At 35.3% G+C, this 23576-nt stretch overlaps 1 protein-coding gene across 1 annotated transcript in view; it reads left to right on the top strand.

The window, feature by feature from the left end:
- The window catches only part of sdk2a (sidekick cell adhesion molecule 2a), a 294560-nt gene that overhangs the window by 249769 nt on the left and 21215 nt on the right, over positions 1-23576 (top strand). Inside the window, 16 exon segments of the mRNA XM_073945012.1 lie at positions 2503-2624; positions 2723-2832; positions 4307-4457; positions 7296-7533; positions 8302-8417; positions 8510-8699; positions 8806-8904; positions 10389-10583; positions 10668-10869; positions 10972-11075; positions 14095-14165; positions 14278-14413; positions 15456-15512; positions 17851-17952; positions 18070-18185; positions 22821-23007. Coding sequence (XP_073801113.1) covers positions 2503-2624; positions 2723-2832; positions 4307-4457; positions 7296-7533; positions 8302-8417; positions 8510-8699; positions 8806-8904; positions 10389-10583; positions 10668-10869; positions 10972-11075; positions 14095-14165; positions 14278-14413; positions 15456-15512; positions 17851-17952; positions 18070-18185; positions 22821-23007 — 2196 coding nt within the window.

Raw genomic sequence — 23576 nt, 5'->3', positions numbered from 1 at the left:
GTCATCTATTTCATCATTTTTATGAAAGGACTAATTGCTGTCTTCAGGTATCAGAGACTATAGTAGAAAACTGGGCGATCTGAAAAAAAAAAAAATTACTTGAGGCCTGCTGTGAATCCAAGGTTGTACATTTCTTGTTATTACTGTGTGGCCCTATTAACCTCAGTCTTGATATCTAAGTTAATGAAGGTACGCTGAATATGATGGCTTTGTGCATTAATATTCATAATCTTCAGCCACCCCTTAGACACAAGCTGAGACTAAACAAGGCACAGTGAGACACAGTGGATAGAAACGTTTGAAGTTTTCTTCGGTGATGCTCATAATGAAGCATCTGTATGCTGAAAGGATCACACAGTTTTAAAATCAAACTCACTTTTTGTTCCTTGTGAAGCTAATTCGCAAGCTTCTTCTTCGGGCAGAAATTAACTGATGGAAGACAGAGATGTGTGTTTTGCAAATAAGCACAATGTGTCATGAACACAATGTGTTGTTGAGGTTGCAACATAGGTTCATTCTGAAAACATAGTGCTATTATGTAGCTAGAGGTACGTATGGCAGCATTTCATCTTTAAAATGAATGCTACGGGGCGGTATGACGCCCTTCCTTTTCATGCTAGCAGCGGACCGCTTACCTCCGTGTGGATGGCTTTTTCTACTGTTACCCGGTTGTTCAGTGATAGATTACAGGAAGGCTTCTCCTACCCCCAGCATAACAAATATTAAAGGCTGGAACATTGAAATTGTGGACACACATAATTATCGAGGGGTCGGTATTGACAATATGTTGACATTTTAACCTAACACCCAGGCTGTCTGTAAAAAAAGTCCAACAAAGAGGAAATGGTAATTTTCTAAGGAAACTTAGATCGTTTCAAGTTTGTACCTCTATGATGACATCGTTTTATAAACAATTTATTGAATCTGTTTTATCTTTTTGCAATGTAGCTTGGTACGGTAATCTGAGTGTGTCAAACAAGAACAGGTTGAGTAGCCTGGTAAGGGTGGCATGCAAGATCATTGGTTTTAACCAAGCTGGTCCTATGGTAATTTACCATACTGATGTTTTAAAGACAACTCAGGGTGTTCTATGCATCCCGGATCACCCGTTGTACTCTGTGTTTCAGCTGTTGCCATCAGGAGGTCATTTTAGAGTTCCTATTTGCAGGACAAATAGAGTTAGAAATTATTTATAATGGTGGCCATTAGGTTGTTAAATGAGTCAGGGGATAGGGAGATGCACCTACAACATGATGTTTTGTATGTTGTGTGGTAATATTTTATTAATGTGTACATGGTACTTCTCTTGTGTTATGGCACCTTGCTTCAATTTTAGTTTCCCAAAACAGGATAATAAAGTTGAGTCTGAGTCTGAGTCAGTGGCATACGTCACTGGAGATGCAGAGATGCAGAAAGAAGTTGATCGCTATGACAGGGTTTAGGTCCATAGTAGAATGGTTCCATAAAGCGGGTAAGACAGGTAAAAAATAAAATAAAGACATAAATAGTAGGGTGAGAATGTGGTAAGATCTGAAAACATGGTAAAAATCAGGCTGCCGCAATGGCTTTTCTTTTGCTGGATTGCTTTTTAAAACATTGACGGTTGGGTTTAGGGAAGTGGGTGGTCAATCTGTGCTTTTGAAAACACAATTGGTTGGGTTTAGGGAAGGAGGAGACTGGGTCAGTCAATCGCTCAGTCAGTGAGTCAGTCAGTCAGTTAACAGTGGCCTCTGGGGGATTTATGCAAGTAGATCAGGCACGATTGGCACTGGCGAAAGAAATTTGAGATCTCAGAAAGCAATATGTCAGTCATATTAAGTGCCATTTTAATAGCAAAATTATTCCAGTCCACTGAAATGTTTGAACCCTGAAAAGTTTTTACAATAAATATGAATACATTTATTTATAAAGATTAATATTAAATGCAGAACAGACTTTCATTTTATCTTGCACGGAGAAAAAAATGTTTTCAAAAAAGCCAGAATAAAAAGGCTAATTACAGCAGAAAGTGCAGTAGTAACCATGTCATATTTAGTTGAGTTGATATTGCCACACAAAAAACAAAAGAAAAACCACATACTTCACGTAATGGTAAATTATTGTGATATTGTACAGCATGAAAGTGCTGTAGTAATCCTGCCATATTTAGCTTTGCTCATTTTTCGTGTGGTAAATGTATAATGTACTACTGAATTACCACAGGATTACCACAGGACATTTGTGTAAGGGTATACACAGCGACCTCTAGCAGATTCGTAAAAACTAAAAATCTGCAAAAAGACGTACCTCCTGGGACATATTTGGTGCTCTCCAGGAATATAAATAGGGCTACATTTTAGAATGAACCTGAGTTGTGAGAATGATTTGACTTACATATATTTTTAATCCAGCAGGAGGTATTGTCAGTGAATGGTAATAAAATTGCACCTAGGCATTTTATTTTCCCCACTCAACCATTTGTAACCTTTCGCCTTGCGATTCCCACTGCTCTCATTCTTATAGAAATGCCTGGACCTCCTACCAACATTGCCATCTCCAACATCAGCCCTCGCTCTGTTACCCTGCAGTTCAAACCGGGCTACGACGGAAAAACATCCATCTCACGCTGGCTGATTGAGGCTCAGGTACTACAGAACAGATTTACTCTGAGAATTTACCTCAGTTTGTTGCTTTTGTTGTTATTAGCTGACATTGATTTTCCTGTCCATTGTTTCATGTTCAGATCGGTGTTATTGGGGAAAATGAGGAGTGGGTCATGGTCCATCAGTTGTCCAACGAGCCTGATGCACGATCCCTTGAGGTCCAGGGCCTGAACCCCTACACATACTACAGGTTCATGCACTGTAAAATGTTGAGTTTTCCAATATAGTGGAGGCCGAGATGGATAGAACACTAGTATTTTTTTTTGTCTCCCAATGGTTGTGAGTCAGTTATTTCTTATAAATGCTAAGCGTTTACTGTATTGTGTGAAATATCAGTGACAAAAAAGAAATCAGTAAGGAGCAAATATATTTTCACACCACCAAATTTACTTAAAGAAGCAGAGTGGCTCAGTGATTATCAATGTCGCAGTAAGAAAGTCGCTGCATGGTTCAAGTCTTGGCTGGGCCAGGTGGCATTTCTGTGTGGAGTTTGCAAATTTTCCCCATGTTTGTGTGGGTCCTTCTGGTGCTCTGATTTCATTCACAGTTCAAATGCATCCGCCATAGGTGAATTGAATAAACTAAATTCTCCGTAGTGGATGAGTGTGTGTGAATGAAGAGAGTGCATGAGTGTTTCCCAGTACCGGGTTATAGGTGGAAGGGCATAGGGTTATAGGTGGATTGTATTTATTTATATTTATCAATGTCAGTCCCGACATCTTTAGCTTACAGTATATTGGCCATTGTGAAAATTTATTTGTGTTGCCTGTATTTAAAAAAGCCTTAAACAAAAATAAAAAATGTAATTGATGACTAGATATATAATTATTTCATGACTCTAGACACTTCTTGGTTAACACAGTGATATAATTAAGTGAAATATTATGCTTTTAGCCATATTAAAACATAAATCATGTGCATGGGTAAAATCTACTACGAGTTCTGGCAGTTCTAATGTTAAAGCTGCTTTTGTCACACAATAGTTGTCTTTGACCATAGTTTTTCATAACTTTATTAGGTTTCTTGGAGGATTTTAAGGACGTTATCACAGTTCTTCAAGATTTAGCCTATCTTAATTTGCTCAGTTTCTTTATGGTGATGGTAAGATCAGATCTTTGTTTGGAGCTGCTATTCTTGAGCAAACAAAAACCTCACTTGATTATTAGTATTATTGGCCAAATTTGGAAACATAAACTGGTATTTCCTGCTGACACACTACAGAAAAATAAATAACTGACTTAAAGGGATAGTTCAAACAAAACTGAAAATTTTGTAAACATTTACTCACACTTGTACCAAACCTGTTTTAATTTCACTAATTTCAATTTCAATAAACACAAAATATTAAAAAAAAAAATGTTTGATACCAGTAGCTACTGACTTTCATAGTATTCCTTTTTTTTTTTTTTTCTACTATGGAAGTCACGCGATACAGATTTCTAACATTTCTCAAATATCATCTCTTGTGCTCAACAGTAAAAAGGAAGCCCATACAAATTTGCAAACACTTAAGGGACAGTAAATAGCATGTATATTTCAATCTTTGTGTGAACTATTCCTTCAAAATCATTTTTAGCTTGCGAAAATGCTAGTGTTCAAAAACTTTTTGGCCTCCACTGTATTGAACGTTTACAGGCTGCTCTGTAACTTGGTGTCTAATTTAGGTTTCGGATGAGACAAGTAAATATAGTGGGCACAAGCCCACCCAGTCAACCATCCAGAAAGATCCAGACCCTACAGGCTCCTCCAGACATCGCCCCAGCCAACATCACTCTCCGCACAGCCAGTGAGACCAGCCTGTGGCTTAGATGGGTGGTACGTACTGTCTGTGTCCATTACTTTGACCGATACAATTAAAAGGAAAAACATGTGACAGCAGCTATGTTTGCTAATTAAAAGTATGCACTAAAAAAGTTTTATTGTATAAAAAAAAAGTTAATTGCTTAAAACATTTGCAAATAAAGCTCTATATGTTTCCATACAATAAGTCTCCAAGTTTTCAAACAAGTCTTCTTAAACAACTGGCGCTTGATATCAAAAACTTGCAGAGCCTACTGTGGGCATTTTTCTTTTTATAAATTACTTAAGCTTCAGAAGAGAAAACCAATGAATGCATGCTGGGGATTTTAGAATGATCAAAACAACATTTCAGATGTTGTGCAATGTGGTCAGTCTGCTGGTTTAGTAATACGATCCCATCACACCGCTTTTGTTATCACAAAATCGTACTTTTTTAATTCACATGCTAGAATTTATTCGTAAATGTGTTTCCGAGATACTGTAGTTTATGCATATTTTTTCCTAGCAGATAAAAAGTGTATCCTATGCCCATGTTTTTATGCACATTTTCAAAATTAATGCACCTCTTGGCATTTCCATTAAGCATTGTTTATGTGATAGTTATAATAAAATTAGGTGGATGCAAGCATAGCTACTGGTTGTGTAGTAGTCCTGAGCTTGCATTTTCACACAGATGATCATTTTATTGCTCAGTGTTTGCTCATTAATAACTAGGGATACTTATTGGGCATTCTAGTCTCATGTTTTATTTAAGTAGTAACTTGTATTGATGTTTAATCATATTTAGTTCCAGAGTAGCCTTATAAATGTGTCAAGGTTACATTTTATACATTTATCTTTTATCTAATTTACTAAAAGAGTGCACCCTAGCTATAACTGCAAGGTTCTTCTGCATAAAAACCCAGATATGTGTATGTCAGTTAATGTGAGCGCTGTATAAAATGTGTTGTGTTTGAACTGTTTTTGAGGATGGCATGATTGGCATTTCTACACGATTCTTTTGGCATTTCTACATGATTGCATGTTTAATGAGCCTTGTGTTTGCTGAGAGTCACATAAGATTTTATTGTACAAATATATCTATGTGGAAAGTTCTTAAATGGTGATGGTTTCAGTGTGTTTTATGCAAATCACTCACCTCTGGAATGCATAATAAAAATAGTTTTTTTTTTATAATAATGATTCCTTTCGTTAATATAGCGCATTTCTGGACACTGTAAATCTCCTCATCCACCACCAGTAAACCCCTACTCTTTTTTGAAGGACATCCTGGAATTTTTAACAAGCAAAGAGAATCAGGACCTAGGTTTAATGACTCATCTGAAAGAGCGCTTACTGAGCAGTATAAAGTCCCCACCAACATACCGGGGCATATGGATCCACACAGATTGCAGGTTGAGTGCCTCCTGCTGTTCTTACTAGCACCACTTCCAACAGCAACCAAGCTTTCCTATGCTGTCTCCCATCCAGAGAGCTAGCTGCCAGTGCATATTCTATATTAGAATGGATACATGAATGAAAAATAGAAAAGGATGCTTTTGTGATCTAGGTTAAAATACGTAAATGCTTTTATATATCAAATGAAAAGTAATATTAAACAATTTAATATTTACCATATAACAAAAACAGTTGATCAAACATAATCAGCAAACTGAAGATTCAGAAGATTATTATCATATATTAAGATGGTTAATCAACCATAGATCACATACAGCTGCAGCTGGAAGTTAACGAGAATTACTTATATTATGTATTAAATTTCCTACTAATTGTATTTCATTGATTATTTTAGTCTGCCCTACCCCAATCATTCACCCACCGTCACAGTAATGTAAAAACAGATCTGGGTCTTATCTATCTAGTATACCTTATTACCCGTAAGAATTATTTATAAAATTTTCTATTATTTGTATTTCATTAACATTTAACCCTATCCCAACCCTAAACTCAACCGTCACAGTGTTGTAAAAACAGATCTTCTCTATTACTATAGCTGATTAACCATGTGGATGGATGATAACAGCCTTCTGAGCCTACCAAGAGGCAGAAGGCCCCTACTGGTCCATATCTATTGTTAACCACTGATAATGTCTATTCAATCCAGTGATAACATTCGAAGCAAGTGGTTTTGGTGTATTTATCAAATATATAGGATGCTTGTAAAACATCTTCATGGAACATCTTAATAAACAAATTAATGATCTTTATTAACCTAACTGGGTCTTTATTAATATTCAAAGGATTTTTGAACAATAAGGAATAATTAACTATTTTGACGAATTTAATGTGTTTTTGGCTTTTACATTTACATATACATTTATCTTTTTTTTTTTCTGCATAGATCAGCCTTTTCCTCTCTCATTATATACTTAAATGTGAATCAGTGGGTGGAGCTAAACAGACAGTGATGTAGAAGTGGGCGTTGATCTTCTGTGGAGGATTTTAACCACACTTTACTTATTAAAGTGACACATTATGAAAGTGGATGTCTTAGCTTGTGGAACTAACAAGTTTTGATAGTATGCTTTTAGAGAACAGTGACCTTTTTATGTCCCTAAATATCTAGGGATTTTAGAGTCCTCAGGTCATTACTCTTTTGAAAAAAAAAACATTTGTGGCTCATTAGGTCTTTCTCTCTGGAGATAAAGTTCAATTTGAAAAAAAAAAAAAAAGTGTAGACTTAATATTGAAAGAAAAGTTTCCATTTATTATTTTTGGGGGTATTAGGAATATTCCAGTTATAAATGTATTTTCATAACAAGGATAGGACCTGGTCATTTGATGCTGAATATTTAAAAATGCTACAGTAGGATTTTTTTTTTAAATATAATTTAAAGTGTGTCTATTTTCCAGCCTCTGCCAGAGTGGGAATACAATGGCAACCCTGAGCTGGTGGGTTACAGGGTGCAGTACTCTCGCTTGGGCTCAAAAGTTGGCTTCCTCTCCCACATCATTCCTGACAGACAGGAGAGAGAGTTTACCATCGAGGACTTGGAAGAGTGGACAGAATATGAAGTTAAAGTCCAGGCGTTCAACGGCATCGGACCAGGACCATGGAGCCAACCAGTTCACGGCAGAACAAGAGAGTCAGGTGAACAAATCTGCTGTTTTTTCTGTCTACCTTCTGTTTTGTACTTTTACAAAAAAAAAATAATAATAATAATAAAATAAAATAAAACCTTTCCAAAATGCTTTTACAACACCACTGACCTTTAAATTAATTATGATGGCGGGCTATGAGAACGCTTTATTGCTTAAAGGTTGTCCTTTTATTGCCTGGGAGTCTTAATGGAGTTTGCTGTTATGATTCAACTGCCTTTGTATCTCCTAAAACTGCTTTGGAGTAATACAAATAGATATAAATGACACAATTGCTGGCATGCAATATGATTATATGCAGGTTATGTAACTTAGGTAAGTGATGAGATATATGTGAGTTCACATCAAGTTTTAATTGCAAACTTTAGTACCCTAGGAATCAAAGTTTGTTTGATTGTTGAGATCTCGTCTAAAACTCAAAAGGAAATGATACATTCCCTGGAGACCTTTTCTCAATTTGCTCTCCATTGCACAGCCCATTAAAAACCTCATTTTTTCATACGAGTGTTTTAAAAATGAAGTTATTTTCTCATCAGTCAAGCAGTCTGTCATTCACTGTTTGATAAACAGCTGGCAGCACAGTCTGCACCACATTTTTACCATCATGTACCGAGTTGTAGCCAGACTGTACTGGCACATGCTTATCTTGCAAACATGTGACAGGTACAGCGATTAACAGAACTACACGCTGTTCCTGTTTGAAACTCTGATCGCACTTATGGTTTTAATTGCATGTTTTCTTGTTTTCTCCATTTGTTAGTCCCCTCTAGCGGCCCTGCGAATGTTTCGGCTTTTGCTACCACCTCCAGCAGCATCCTTGTCCGCTGGGGCGACGTGCCAGAGACTGACCGCAATGGATTAATTCTAGGCTATAAGGTACTTTGTAAACAGGATTCTGACCAGATTTATTGACCTTTAGTCCACTTTAGTGGCTAAGAGATGCATCTGTTCCTCCTCATGGCTTTCAGGTGGTGTATAAGGAGAAGGATGCAGAGTCAGTCTTGCATTTCTGGACGGTCGAGGGAAACACCACTTATAGTGTCCAGCTCACTGGTCTTGGGAAATATGTGCTTTACGAGATCCAGGTTCTATCCTTTACTCGGATAGGAGATGGCATGCCTAGTTCTCCTCCCATCTTTGAGCGCACACTTGATGATGGTGAGCGTCTGAAATGCTTTTAAGTTAGTGATGCTCTAGTTAGTGATCTAGCTTATTGAGTCCTACCTGTAGTACATTTACTTTTTTATTATTATTATTTAAACAGTACCTGGGCCTCCAGTTGGGATCCTTTTCCCTGAAGTCAGGACCTCATCAGTGAGACTGATCTGGCAGCCCCCTGCCCAGCCAAATGGCATAATCCTTGGTAGGTCAAGTAAAGGCTACATAAAAACTATTGTTTCTAGTGGTGGGTCAGACATGGAAAACCATGGTTTGATTTAGTTTACAATCCTCTATTGTAAAACTTATACCATTTGGAAATACTATGCAGCAACATAAAATGCATATCTTTTAATCTACCATTTACAATATTTAAATACAAAAAGTTAAGCTGAAGATCATATATTCTAATGTATCTATATATTTTAGCAGCATAATAACATGTTCGAATAAAAATAATAAAAACACTCCCCGTCAAAAATAAATAAATAAATAAATAATTGTTTATTAATCCTTGGCAAGAGAACCACATGGTCTGGTATTTTTGCATGAATCGTTCCATCCCTAATTGTTACTTGTCACACTGCACCATTTAATCCTAATGTGTGTTCACAAGTAAAAGTCCTTGACACACCAAGCACAGATTTCCCTACAATAAGAGCAAACCATTAGTGTTCCAGATAATACTATTACTATCCCTTTACAGGTAAATGTCCTTTAAAAACAAGACACTTGTTTTAACTTTTTTTTTAAACATCACTGTTATGCTGTTAAGTATTCTCATAAAAAAAAACTAAATTATGCAAAAAGTCAATGCAAACATGATGTCAATATAGTCTAATTTCTACTGGGCCACTCAAATAACACACCTGATTTGTCTCAATCGCATCTGCCATGCAAGTAAAAATTATTAAACTCAAATAGAAAATTTTAAATTAGAGACCAATTTATTTGCAACCAGTTTTGGTTGCCATGGCCCGGATGGGAGTATAGAGCTGTCCGGAAAAAATTTCCCCTGCTTCAAGAGGTGCATAAGTGCCTGAAACTTGGGGCTGTACTTTTTGGAGTTTATCTCTTGTAGAAGATAATTTTGGTTCGAACCACACTCGTATACGTGTAAGGACATGGATGTTTAGGGGAGAGAGTAGTTGAGGCTAGTTTTTGAATATACCTTTTACCTGGTTTTATTTCCTTCTCAGAATCTGATCCAAACTGAATATCCTGTCATATGAGTAGGGCAGCTAACAAAGACATCAAAGAGTGAAGGTGTACTCTCATATCACTTACTAGCTAGAATCCACTTTGCTCACTCTTCCTAAAACTTACTCAAATCTGGTTCACAGCACTATTGTAATTCACCTGGTTCTATTCCACTTGCCCCGAGTGGGATTTGAACTGGTATTTTATTTGGCAATGGTATACTAACAATGAGGCCAAAAACCACAAGTATGTGTCTTGAGGCCTCCATTACACAGAAAGTCTAAATTGTCTGGCCTCAAGTGGCACTAGCGACTGACACCAAAGAATGTGGTCCTTGTGTCAAGGTACATATTTATTAGTGCTCTCCCACCATGCTGGTTAATCTCATTTTGAAATGAATATGCAGTTCAAAAAGCAATGTGTGTTGAACCACTTACATAATTGTTCATATTCTATTGACTATAATATTTGTGTTTTTCTCTCACCTAGCCTATCAGATTGCATTCCGCAGAAACTCGTCCAGTATTACCTCTGCCAACGTTGATGTGCTCAACCCAAGTGCACGACAGTATACAGCAACTGGACTGAAACCGGAGAGTGTTTATGTGTTCCGCCTCACAGCACAGACTCGAAAGGGCTGGGGAGAAGCAGCTGAGGCTCTAGTGGTCACTACAGAAAAGAGAGGTACTGCATCTTATCTTTTTCACAAGGTAAGATGTTGTTTACTACATTCTATTGATTAAAACGACTCATTTGATCTCCCCACAGCACGGCCACAACCCACAAGTCGCCCCGTTGTGCCTCAGGAAGAGGTCCAGGCCCGCAGTGTGCTGTTGTCATGGGAACCAGGCAGTGATGGTCTGTCACCTATTCGGTACTACACCATTCAATACAGAGAGCTGCCCGACAGCAATTGGACCGTCCACTCTGCATCAGTCAACCATGAGGCCACCTCTTACGTCATCGACAGGTGTGTCTCAACTGGTCCTGCACCAAACTTTCTAGAGGTCATAGAGGACAAAACCCTTAACACTCCAGCAGTCCCACTGAGCTTCTTTTTCCCTATTCACAGGCTCAAGCCTTTCACTTCCTACCAGTTCAGAGTGAAAGCCACTAATGATATTGGGGACAGCGAGTACAGTGAGGAGAGTGAGGCAATCACCACTCTACAGGATGGTAGGTTCAATTGTGGAATGCTATTGGGGAACAAGTTCCTGAGGCCTGAGGTGAATCATAATGTGGCCGAAATAGGACACAGTCAGCAAAGGGGAAAAACTGCGGGGTTACCTTATTCTTAACTTTTGGCGTCTAACTAGAAAGCTTAGCCTGATCTTACGAAAAAATCCATTTATTTTATGTGTTCTCAGAAAAGTGGATCTTTTGTAAAGATTTCATTCTTTAAAAACAATATTAGGGAGGTCTGCTTTTGTAAGTATGATGTATCATTTGGATGCCTCATTGAGCCAAACTTATATGTTTCATTTAATGATCTCATTTAGTAGTCAAACCTATTTAATTTTTCAGTTATTTAAGCATAGTCATTGGATTTTGACTTGCACAGTAACTGATGGACAATTTCAGCAGACGTTAGATGTAAGAAGACTGACTTTTTTTTTGGACATAACACAGTCAATTTAGTCAAACTGTGACCAAGAAATGGATGATCATAAAGCATTGCGTTCACTGTTCCATGTGAAAGTAGACTTTACAGTAGGCTGTAAGTAGATGGAAACATCTAGGCTCCATTTCAGTCATATTTTGATGTACTTTCCTCTGTCTCGTTTATTAAGATATACGCCATTGATTATGTTAAACAAGTGTCCACTGTTGGGAGAACATCTGAATGGGTTTTAATGGAATGCCCTAAATCCTTTAGCAATTGGGAATTACACGGTTGTGTCATCACAGTTGTGTTGCATTCTGGGACATATAGGTGCTGGAGTGGACAAATGAAGCAGACTTACTTCCTCGAGTATATTCAAGTAGGCTTCCCTCATTCACTTAATGAAGTGGAACACACTTCAAAATAGTGATGGTAATATCCCAAGGAAAAAAGTGCTGGGACGTTTGTGGGTACATGTCTAAAAGTTGAATTGAACGCAGTCCTATTTTATAAGAACACCTTACTTTTATGCTGCAAGTAGATAGAAACAACTGAGCTGCATTCCCGTCCAATTTTTTATGCTTTTTGCTAAATTCCATCTGTCTCGTTCACTAAGAAATATGTCATTGATTATGTTAAACAAGTGTCAACTGTTGGCAGAACATCTGAATGGGTTTAAATGGAATGCCCTAAACTCTTGAGCACTTGAAAACTACACTGTTTTGACATCACAATTGTGTTGCATTCTCGGACATATCGCTGCTGGAGCTGAAGTTGTCAACTCAGTTAAAATCGAGGGATCAAGGGTATGTTCAAGTAAGCTTTCCTCATTCACTTTATAAAGTGGAACACACTTTAAAATGGCAATGGGAAAACCCTGAATAAAAAAATTGAAGGGGAAGTTGCAAGTGGAATGGAATGGAATGCATCCCTATTTTACAAGAAACTACCCCACAAATTGTACTGCACCCCTAAACCCAACCATCATTGGAAGTCAAGCTAATAAAACATGTATGAATAAAATCGTACAAATTCATACAATTCATACAGCCAGTAAACAAAAGCAAAAACGAATTGCTGTGAGATTGTGTTGGTGTAAGAGTCCATTTATTAGCCCAATGACGAAACTAACAGCATGGTTGAAAGTTTAATGCATGTAAGCCTTTTCTAGTGCTTCTGAAAAGAATTTTATTATTTACTAGAATTTATTTATATTCGTTTTTAGCTCCGAATTCAATCTGACTAAACTTTCAATTATCCTAAAATTTAAATAGTATTTCTAATTGTAAGAACGGATCATATTCATAACTTATGATTTAATTTAGAGTTTTGATATTTTCTGGGGTCCGATATTCTAAATTGTACGTTCATTAGGGACCAACGTCGCTCAGAGTTCCACGCCCCGGGTTTGTGCTTCTTCTCACCGACAATATGTCGGCACTCTGAAAATAGTCAGAGGATGCAGGATTGACTAATATTTAGATAGGTTGGTTGCATAACGCTCACCTAATCCCTAAATAAACAGATTTTTAGCCAAGCCCATACAACTTGCTGCTTCCAGTGGTCAAATGACTAAAAGGTCTACATGTTATCGGCACGCTATGGATACGAATAATCAAATGTGCCTATTGATCAATTCAATTAATGCCATTCTATAAAGGTAACAAAGACTCCTCGTAATCCACTGGATACAATGAATTCACAAAACTCCAGAATTAATCAAAGCTTAACATTTTATTTGTCAGTTAAAATTGTATTCTGCCTATTACATAAATCATCAGGAAGCCAATTCAGAGATGAGACTAACAATATAACATCCATTAATCAAAGATAAATCAAAGAGTTAGAGATGCATACCTGACCAGAGAAGTACATTGCAGCATACGTCTCAGAGATACTGCAATGGGGTGTCTTTTTACAAGATCTCCCCCAGTCCTATACCACATGTTACCTTATATACTCAAGTCAAAACAAAACAGCCATAAATTCAAGACAATAGAGGTGTCACAGAAACCCTGGCCTGGTGAATTTGAGGACTTAACCCAATCTCTTAGGAGGGAGAGAGTCTCATCAAGATCTTAACAGTTAAAAACCAAATCAACATATACCAGTGAAATATTACTGTAAAATTAAGACCACTTTACCAATCACACAGAGACATTTAAAATCATACCAAACATGAATATAGTGCTGCAAGATACGCCATATTAAAACCTTGAACATTTTATGTAAAATGTGCTCTAATCAGAAGGGTCTAGAAGGGGGGCTTGAGGTGGAAGGAGAAGGTGACTTTCTCGCATTACCCCCTGCTGTAGTGTAGCTCTGTTTCTCCAGCCTGTGTTTACATTGTCAACAGTGATTTGAATAGAACAGTTGAACAGCTGGTTTCTTTATAACTTTTCAGATTAGAAAGTGCATTGGAGCATTGCATCTTATCTCATGAAATTCCATAACAGTTCTCAGAGTCTAATATTTTGGATTCTTACATTGGAATGCTACTAAAAGTTCTTCTAGTGGCTATTCTGCTCTTATCAGGCTCTTCGCAGTTCTGCAGTCATTAACTGAACAAACTGTCTGTTTGTATTCCATTAGCTCCCGACAAAGCTCCCACAATCCTCTCTGTGACGCCACACACCACTACATCTGTGCTGGTCCGCTGGAAGGTGAGGTCTGATTCATCACGCTGTTCTGAGAAAGAATATGGTCATTTATCTGTTGGTGAGCGTTGTGTTTACAAATGGGAGATAATGACATAATCTGTTCGAACCCATCCAGCCGCCCCCCGAGGAGGAGATCAATGGCATTTTGCTTGGTTTTCGTGTTCGCTACAGAGAACTGAGATATGACCGCCTACGTAGCTTCACAGTGCGCACTGTGAACAGCCCCGCAGGCAACTGGGCTGAGCTCACAGGTAAGTCTTAATTCAGTCTTCTAGTTTGTCTAGTGCCTTAAACAAAATGTACTACTGTTACCTTGGCATTTTAAATGATACTTTGTATCATGGTAGAGTCACGGAATAATGTGATGACTTGATAATAATATTCATATACCATATTAGTATCATGTACTTCAAGTAACTGCAAATAATAACAATAAAGCATTATTACCATGGCACTTTTGCAGAAAAATGTATTATATTAAGTAAAATTGTATTTATTTTAAAGAAAATTCATACTTAATACAATTCTTTAAACAAAATTCATTTTATCATGATTGCAATGGAGTGGGATAAGGCGCAATCAGATTATTTTCTCCACGTTTACCACATTTTCTCATCATTCGTCTGCTACATAGGACATATTTCATTCCTTTTGTTTTTTTTATATATTATAAATATATAAATAAAATAATATAAAACTATTAATTTTGCTATGGCATGTGGGCTTTAAAATAAAGTGAGTCTTATTGATTCATCAATTGATTAACCATGTTTTTTAATACTACTTTACGTGTGTAAAACTGTTATTCTAGTTAATAAGTTATGCTTAAATATTCCTAAAATAAATATTTTATCTGTTTTTTGACAATGAATACTTGTAAGTTGCCCAGTTTTATTTAAAAAATAAATAAAATAAAAAACTTGTGTTTTGTAATTAAAGTGTTTTTGCTGTTCATTGTTTACATGACAATCGCATGTCGCATCTATAAAACCACAGAGACATGTGCTAACTCAGCGAAAACTCAACTCGTCTGTTTTATGTTTCCATACAGATTTTATAGTGGCTTATTCCATTAACATGCATGTAATGGAAGCTTTCTGTGTATAAAACTGTATTAATTGTCTCTTCAGCAGTCTCTGTTTCTCTCTGTGTATAGAGCTGCCAGCTTTTCTGCTAGCATGAGCTATTGCGCTAATCCAGCTCTTGTTTCTCTGTTTCTTACATTCTCTTTATCCCCCTTCTCTTTTCTTTTGGTCTTCCTTGCTGCCTCTTCTCTCCTCCATCAAACCGTAGCCCCCTACAGTGTGAGGAACCTAAGTGAATCCTCACTTACGCAATATGAGCTAGACAGTAAGTCCTGATATTCATGGTTGATCTTTCATCAGTATGTCCATCATCGTCATCATCATCCTTTAGGTTTACATCTGTTTTGGGGATTTCAAGCCATTCATAATTGAAGAAAACTGTTAACTAACCCACAGATTAATTTAATGTAAATATCAGTTTTCAATAATTATCAATAATAATCAATAATTCTGACTTCAACTGTATATAAACACACAGACACGACTACCTGACAAATAATAAATGTCTTGTAGCCTATAGTTTTAGGAACAACAAATAATAACTTGACTTCTAGTAGATCATTTGTTATCAGAAGTGACTTATATGAAATGCAAAGGCCTCTAGATTGTGCTTAATTTACTCAAATAAAATATGATTATTCCTTGATTTTTAATTAATTAATTAGGACATGAGATCTAACTTTGCTCAGACAAAAGTTGTGTCACTTAACAGAAATAATGTACAGTATAGAATATAAAGTCATGGTGCATTGGGAAAAAAATAAAATAAAAAATGTCTATGACTCCCATGACTTTGTAGGACTGATTACATACATGCAATGACTTAAATAACTTATAAATAAAGTTTTTTTTTTTAGATAATATTTGGTCGAGACATAACTTGAAAACTAGAATCTGAGGATTTAAAAAACTCAAATATTGAGAAAAACGTATTTTAAGCAGTTCAAATTAAGTTTTTAGCAATGTATATTTTTATTTAAAAAAATAGGTTTTATAGGTGAAAAGTAGAAAGTGCTCGAAAATGGAACATGATCATTACGTGTATGGTATTTTTACAAAATACATGTACATGTTTTGTTTATTTTTGAGAATATATATAAAAAGTTTAAAGCATTTGCAAATATATTTTAAAAAAATTGAAGACAATATACATTTGGACAAAGATTTAAAAGATCTAAAGCAAAGAACACTCTTTTGACTGCAATTCTTCTAAATTAGTTTAATTTGACATTATGAATACTTTAGATTTTCATCCAGATTCTATTGTTAGGTTATATATTTCAAATATATAAATATAGGTTAAATATTTTAAATTTAAAAAACAATAGCCTTACAGTTACTAGTATGCTCCAAGTTTAGGGGAAAACAATTACATGGACATAATAAACAAAATAGGGTTGTGGGTGGTGGTTTTCCCAAGGGAAACAAACAAAAAAAAAAACTTATGCAAAAGATCCCCTTTGCTTGACAACCAAGTGAATTATTAGAATTTTTTACAACAAGCAAACACATGTTTTAATATATTCATAACTGCATTTGTGTTTTACCGTCATGCTTAAAAAAAAAAAAAAAAAAAACGCTAAAATAAAAACCGCTGAATTTCGCAATCGATAAACCCTAATGTTAACTTCTGTACAGCAGTCCCATAACATTCTGACACTCGATTACACTGGAATACCTTGTCAGAAAAGTCTTGTGGCTGGGAATGGGCTTTTTACAGTGTCTGTTATAATGTTAATGTTGTTTTTAGTGTGTTTACATTAATAAATATGGCCACTGTGTAAATGCACAGTACTGTTACGATCTTATTGCCACATTAGATCATTATGATAACATAATACATGGCTTCAGTGATTTCCTGATGATAAATACCACAAAATAACATGACTGGAATCACTACAGTAGTTGCCAACATCTGAACTCATATGAAGCAAGATATTGCAAGGACATATGATGATGTGTGCAGGTGATGTAGTTCTGTCCCAATTCTTAGGGGTACATTTTGAAGCCATCCCTCTAAACCCTCGGATGAAAGGACTAAGGAGAAGGGGTAGGGGTACAAAAATAAAATTGTCACTGGGCCTTACTATGTATAACAGCTATATATTTATATATATATATATATATATATATATATATATATATATATATATATATATATATATATATATATATATATATATATATATATATATATATATATAAACACACTGAATGGGTATGCACTTTTTCCATTAATAGTAGTAGCCCCTTAAAGTATCCCCAGTCATGCTGCTTGGTGAGCATGTTGAAGTTAGTGTGCCGCTATCTTTAGTCTCTCCCCAACTCATCAATTCCCTCATCCTGCCAAACTCAATCTCTGAACCCTAGAAAGGACTCTTTCTCACAGCTCGTTTGCTTGCTCACACAAGAGCCGAGTCTCATTTGTTTCTCCTCTCACGTCTGGTCTTTCCTGTGCCCATTTCTCTCCACACTGTCATTGACTTTTCATCACAGCATCTCACTTCATTGGAATGGGATCATTATGTTTTAGCACCACTTAAGCTTTTATCAGGCTATATTGAAAAGAGTGTGTATGTGTGCGCATTTTCTCTATTGTTCAGATCTGAATAAACACAAGCGCTACGAGATCCGGCTGAGCGTTTATAATGCGGTAGGGGAAGGGCCCACCAGTTCGCCGCAGGAAGTGTTTGTCGGAGAGGCGGGTGAGGACTAAAACTTTTACTAAGTCAATATCATTGATTTCACGATCTAATAAAACGTGCACCGGCATCGTCACTTAGTATAAGTCTAATAAATCAGTTCCTCTCTGTCCTTATTAGTGCCAACCGCCGCCCCTCAGAATGTCGCTATCCAGTCCTCGACGGCCACTCAGCTTGATGTGACGTGGGATCCTCCTCCAGTGGAGGCCCAGAATGGGGATATTCAAGGCTATAAGGTACAACAAACCGGTTCTGTCCTTCAAATGATTCTGTTGTGACTCAAAATGCAACACATAGTTCTGTATATGGTGTCAGCTGCCAAGAAAGTCCTGGGTTTGGAAAAAACAGTCTTGGTTAGTGAACATTGTGACTGTGCTTGCAACCAGTGTTTGGGCTGATAAATGCAGTAGTCACTAGGGCTGCACAATATTGGAAAAATCTGATATTGCAATATTTTGTATTTCTTCGATATATATATATTGCAATATACAGTATATACAATTTCACCAGATGACTTAAGCATTCATAATTATTATTATTTTTTTTTTTATAGATGAATTTTTTAGGATCATTCTGTTGGCGAGTAAATCAGGTGCTTTAATTGACAAATTGCAAGATTATAAATACAATAGAGCAAGTATAAAAGTGAAATAAGCAGCACTTTATCATTTTCAAGGTAGCCAAATCATATTCAGGTACAGAAATTGACAAATCAAATATAAAAGAACACTGCAAAGACTGTTTAAGTAGTTTCATTTGTTTTGTTTTATTGTTTTTTTTTAATCAAAATTACAAATGGTAGCATTTATTGTGCCTGAGTGCTTTAAAATCTCTTAAAGTTTATAATATTGATTATTGTGCATTTTGAACTGTGGCTATATAATCTGGATACAACATATATTGTTCATAATGCCAATTTAACATAGAAGATCCTGCTATGCGCATATTGTGGATGTTCACATTGTGATATTGATGCTAAAACGATATATTGTGCAGCCCTAATTGTCACTAATTGAAGTGGTTCAAACCCATTATCAAAGTTGACTTATGCAGTGTTGAAGAAAATTACCTATGTAAGTAATGCCTTACAAAATTGAGTTACTCTTCCTCAAAAAGGTAACTAATTGCATTACTTATTAACTTTTTATGGACAGTAATGTGTTGCATTACTTTTTTAGTTACTTTTGCATTATTTTTCCTAACCTGGCTGAGAAGATCTCTTTTAGAACTTGCAGGAGTTATTTTATTCACATTTTTTATAGAGGAGCTCTGCATTTAACAACCACCTATATAACCTTCACCTTCATTTTCCTGTTTTGTAATATCAAATCTTGAGAACATTCTGACCCCTGAGCTATACATATTTTATGCAGATTATTGAACGCATGTGCACTGCTTTAAAAAAAGAGTCCTGATGATGATGTGCACAAGCCGACTGTCTGTTCCCTCGCAGTACCCTCTCATTGAGTGTGTGATTTAATTTGATTACGTTCATTTTAATTCAGCAATATATTCCTTAAAAGCCAATTAAGTTAAAATTAAGCAAGTCAAATATTGTTACTTATTTTCAAAAGTAATGTGTTACTTGTGACTTTAGAAAAGTAATATAATTAAATAATGTGCACTACTTCTAACATGTTACCACCAACACCGGTCCTAAAATTATTGAACAACTTGGCTCAGTGGAATTTTTTTTTTTAAATCTAATTGTTTTGATCCACTTCAAATGTTGGTTACTTTACAATGTTGACTGCTGTAAATGTTTATATAGTTTCTTCCCAAAATAAAAATTAACACACAAAAAGGACTGGTGAGAAAACAGCAGTTAAGAAAGTGTCTCATAAAAGTGATGTGGATTTTCACATGTGGAGTTAGGCACTCAAGTTTAGTGAAACAATTGTTTAGAAAATTGCTCTGCAAAAAAAAATATATATATATTTTCTGACCTAGATTTTTTGTCTCGTTTCTAATTTTAAATATAAAAAAAAATCGTAATTGTTAGGGTAAGCATAAAAAGTGTAAAGCCAGTAGGAAAACAAAATTATTTTGCTTACACCACAGGGTATACGCTAAGGACTTTTAATTTGTCTGTAACCTGGGTTAAGAGCTTTTGGTGAACTGTATGCCATTGCAAAATTGGTGCGTTTAAGGTCTGGTTTTTTTAAATCAGTGATCTCCACTGGCTGAGAGATATCAGATACAAATCGGGTCTCAAATTTTACAAGAAACACTTCATTAAATTACATTTTTCCCCACCATGCCTTTAAAATATGAATATTTTTTTAACCCATTATTTAATTTTTTTTGTCTCATTTTTCGTTTGAGCAACTAAATGAATGCCAAAGTCTATTTAACTGATTGTATTGTAATTACAGTACAACATCGACGCTGTAAAAGGAGCCATATAAGAAAAAAAAAAGTCACATTAATCGTTCAACAGAAGTGTATTAGTATGGGAAGAAACACTAAAACACTTGTTTTAAGAAAAAACCCACTTAAGTTTGACAAATTATTTTTTTAACAAAGTTTTGCTGTGAACTGCCATATATATATATATATATATATATATATATATATATATATATATATATATATATATATATATATATATATATATATATATATATATATATATATATATATATATATATATATATATATATATATATATATATATATATATATATATATATATATAGACCAGTGGTACTACACTTTGTTTTTCCCTCAGAGTTCAGCTCCAACACTGATCAAACACACCTGAACCACTTAATTAGGTCCTGAATAGGAATTGATAATTACAGGCAGGTATGTTTAATATGGGTTACAACTGAAATCTGCAGGAAAGTAGATGTCAAGGAACAGGGCTGAACACCCCTGATCTACACACACACACACACACACACACACACACACACACACACACACACACACACACACACACACACAAACACATTTGCTTTTGTGAAAAGTGGGTAAATTACATAGATTTCCATTCATTTTATACTGTTCAAACTGTATATTGTATTGCCCTCACCCGACCCTACCCATAAACCCAACCATTACAGGAGATTGTGTACAGCTGTACTTTCTGAAATAAGCTCATTCTGTTTTTTTTATTAATAAGCTTTTTGAGAAATGAAGACATCAGCAATGTCCTAGTATTTCACCTCTTTTTTGTAATACCTGTATCATATACAGATTTGACACACACACACGCACACACATACAGTTGAATCCAGATTTATTAGCCCCCTTTTGATTTTTTTTTACTTTTTAAAATATTTTTCAAATGATGTTTAACAGAGCAAAGAAATTTTCACAGTATGTCTGATAATATATATATATATATATATATATATATATATATATTTTCTTTTTTTCTGGAGAAAGTCTTATTTGTTTTATTTCAGCTAGAATAAAATCAGTTTTTAATTTTTCAACAGCCATTTAAAGGTCGAAAATATTAGCTCCTTTAAGCTATTTTTTTTTTGATAGTCAACAGTACAAACTATTGTTATACCATAACTTTCCCAATTATCCTAGCTTTCCTAGTTAACCTAATTAACACAGTTTAGCCTTTAAATGTCACTTTAAGTTGTATAGAAGTGTCTTGAAAAATATCTAGTAACATTTTATCATCATGGCAAAGATAAAATAAATCTGTTATAAGAAATTATTTATTAAAACTATTATTTTTAGAAATTTGTTTGTTCTTTCCGTTAAAAAGTAAATGCGGAAAAAATAAACAGGGGGGCTTATAATTCAGTGGGGCTTGTAATTCTGACTTCAACTGTGTGTATGGGTATATATAACTTACCAGGCCAAAATCAATTTAATAACCACCAATTGTCTTTTCAGGCTGCCCAAGAAGCCAACCTCCTGATTTTTATGTAACCTTCTAGCTTTAAACCTTAAAATATTCCAACTACAAAAGCCTTATATAACCTTCACACATCAAACTATTATCTTCAAACAGTTCCAAACATCCAGGCAAGGCTTTGTCAAGCCAACATTCAAAGTCTGTCTTGACAAACTGTACCTTTTAAGTTGTTTTGCATTTCAGTTTGGTGCCACTAGTTTAAATTGCACTTTAACCATGTGTTATAAGTGCTACTGGTGTAAACATTGCAACATATATAAAACATGGAGAAGAATTACAATCTTACAATCATTAATTAAATACATATATTATATTATATTATATTATATTATATTATATTATATTATATTATATTATATTATATTATATTATATCATACAGTTGAGGTCAAGTTTATTAGCCCTCCTGTTATTATTTTTTCATTCTTTTTCAAATATTTACAAAATATGTTTAACAGAGCAAGGGGCTTTTCACAGTATTTCCTGTAATACTTTTTTTTTTCTTCTAGAGAAAGGACTTTGAGCTGAATACTTGTATTTATGTATTTTCATCATGGCTACATAAATCAGTCATTATAAATCAATTATCAAAAGTAATTTGTTTATAAATGTGTTGAAAAAAATCTTATTTTCTTTAACATAAATTGGGGAAAAAAAAAACAAGATGGGGCTAATAGCCTAATTCAGGAGAGCTAATAATTCTGACTCCCACTGTACTGTATTCAATTTTATTTGTTTATACTTCATTGAAGCTTAAATTCCTTTTATATTCCTAATTGAATAGGTACCAAACAGTACATCTGTCTAATTAGACACTCATATTCTTATCAAACAAGAGACTTATGTCTTTTAATACTGCAATAAAATAAGCACTGCCTCAGCCGCTAAGTCTGATAAAGTGATTTAATCTAACTTGGCTCCCAGCCAGAGAAGTTGGAAGACTCATAAGATCAGAGCATCTTTCTGAAGTGTCTCATTTGTTCCTCCAGATTTACTACTGGGAGTTTCAGCTGCAGAACGAGACGGAGCGACTGCGCACTCTCTTCCTGCCGGAGCTGAGCGTCAAGCTGAAGAACCTGACCGGCTACACCACATACATGATCAGCGTATCGGCCTTCAACGCGGCAGGGGACGGCCCGCGCTCATTGCCCACCAGAGGGCGCACTCAGCAAGCAGGTGAACCCATGCAAAATACATCAATCAAAACAGCAACAATCAACAGAATAAACACTTTCAGTCTGAATGCAGAGCCTGATTTTACCAAGTGCTCAACACCAAGTCCTGGAACAACATAAAAAAATTTGGCCAATCAGATTTGAGAGACAAGATTACAGTTTATGTTTTCACAATTTATACAATGTATGTGTATACGTGTGTGTGTGTGTGTGTGTGTGTGTGTGTGTGTGTGTTATCCATTTAAATGCCTAATACAGCGTTTTATTATATAGAAATTCACCCCATTTCCATACAAGTCCTACCTTAAATCAAATTAAAAAAGCAATAAAAGAAAAAAAACGTAACATCGCTTACAAAAAAGAATGTGTTTTTGCCAATGATCATCCATTCTATTTACAATTGACTTTTATAGTCATGCTGAATTCAAAATGAAACAGTTATATGGTTGTGATTCTATTTTTCCCCCCAAGATTTCATTTTTATGTATTCCGCTTATAAGTTTGGAGTTAGTCAAATTTTTATTTTTCATTTTTATAATGTCCTTGAAAGAACATATTTTGTATACAGTT

The sequence above is a fragment of the Danio rerio genome, chromosome 3 (assembly GCF_049306965.1).
Source record: "Danio rerio strain Tuebingen ecotype United States chromosome 3, GRCz12tu, whole genome shotgun sequence".
Lineage (NCBI taxonomy): Eukaryota > Metazoa > Chordata > Actinopteri > Cypriniformes > Danionidae > Danio > Danio rerio.
The sequence above is the reverse complement of the archived record's forward strand: the minus strand, read 5'-3'. Positions and strand labels throughout refer to the sequence as shown.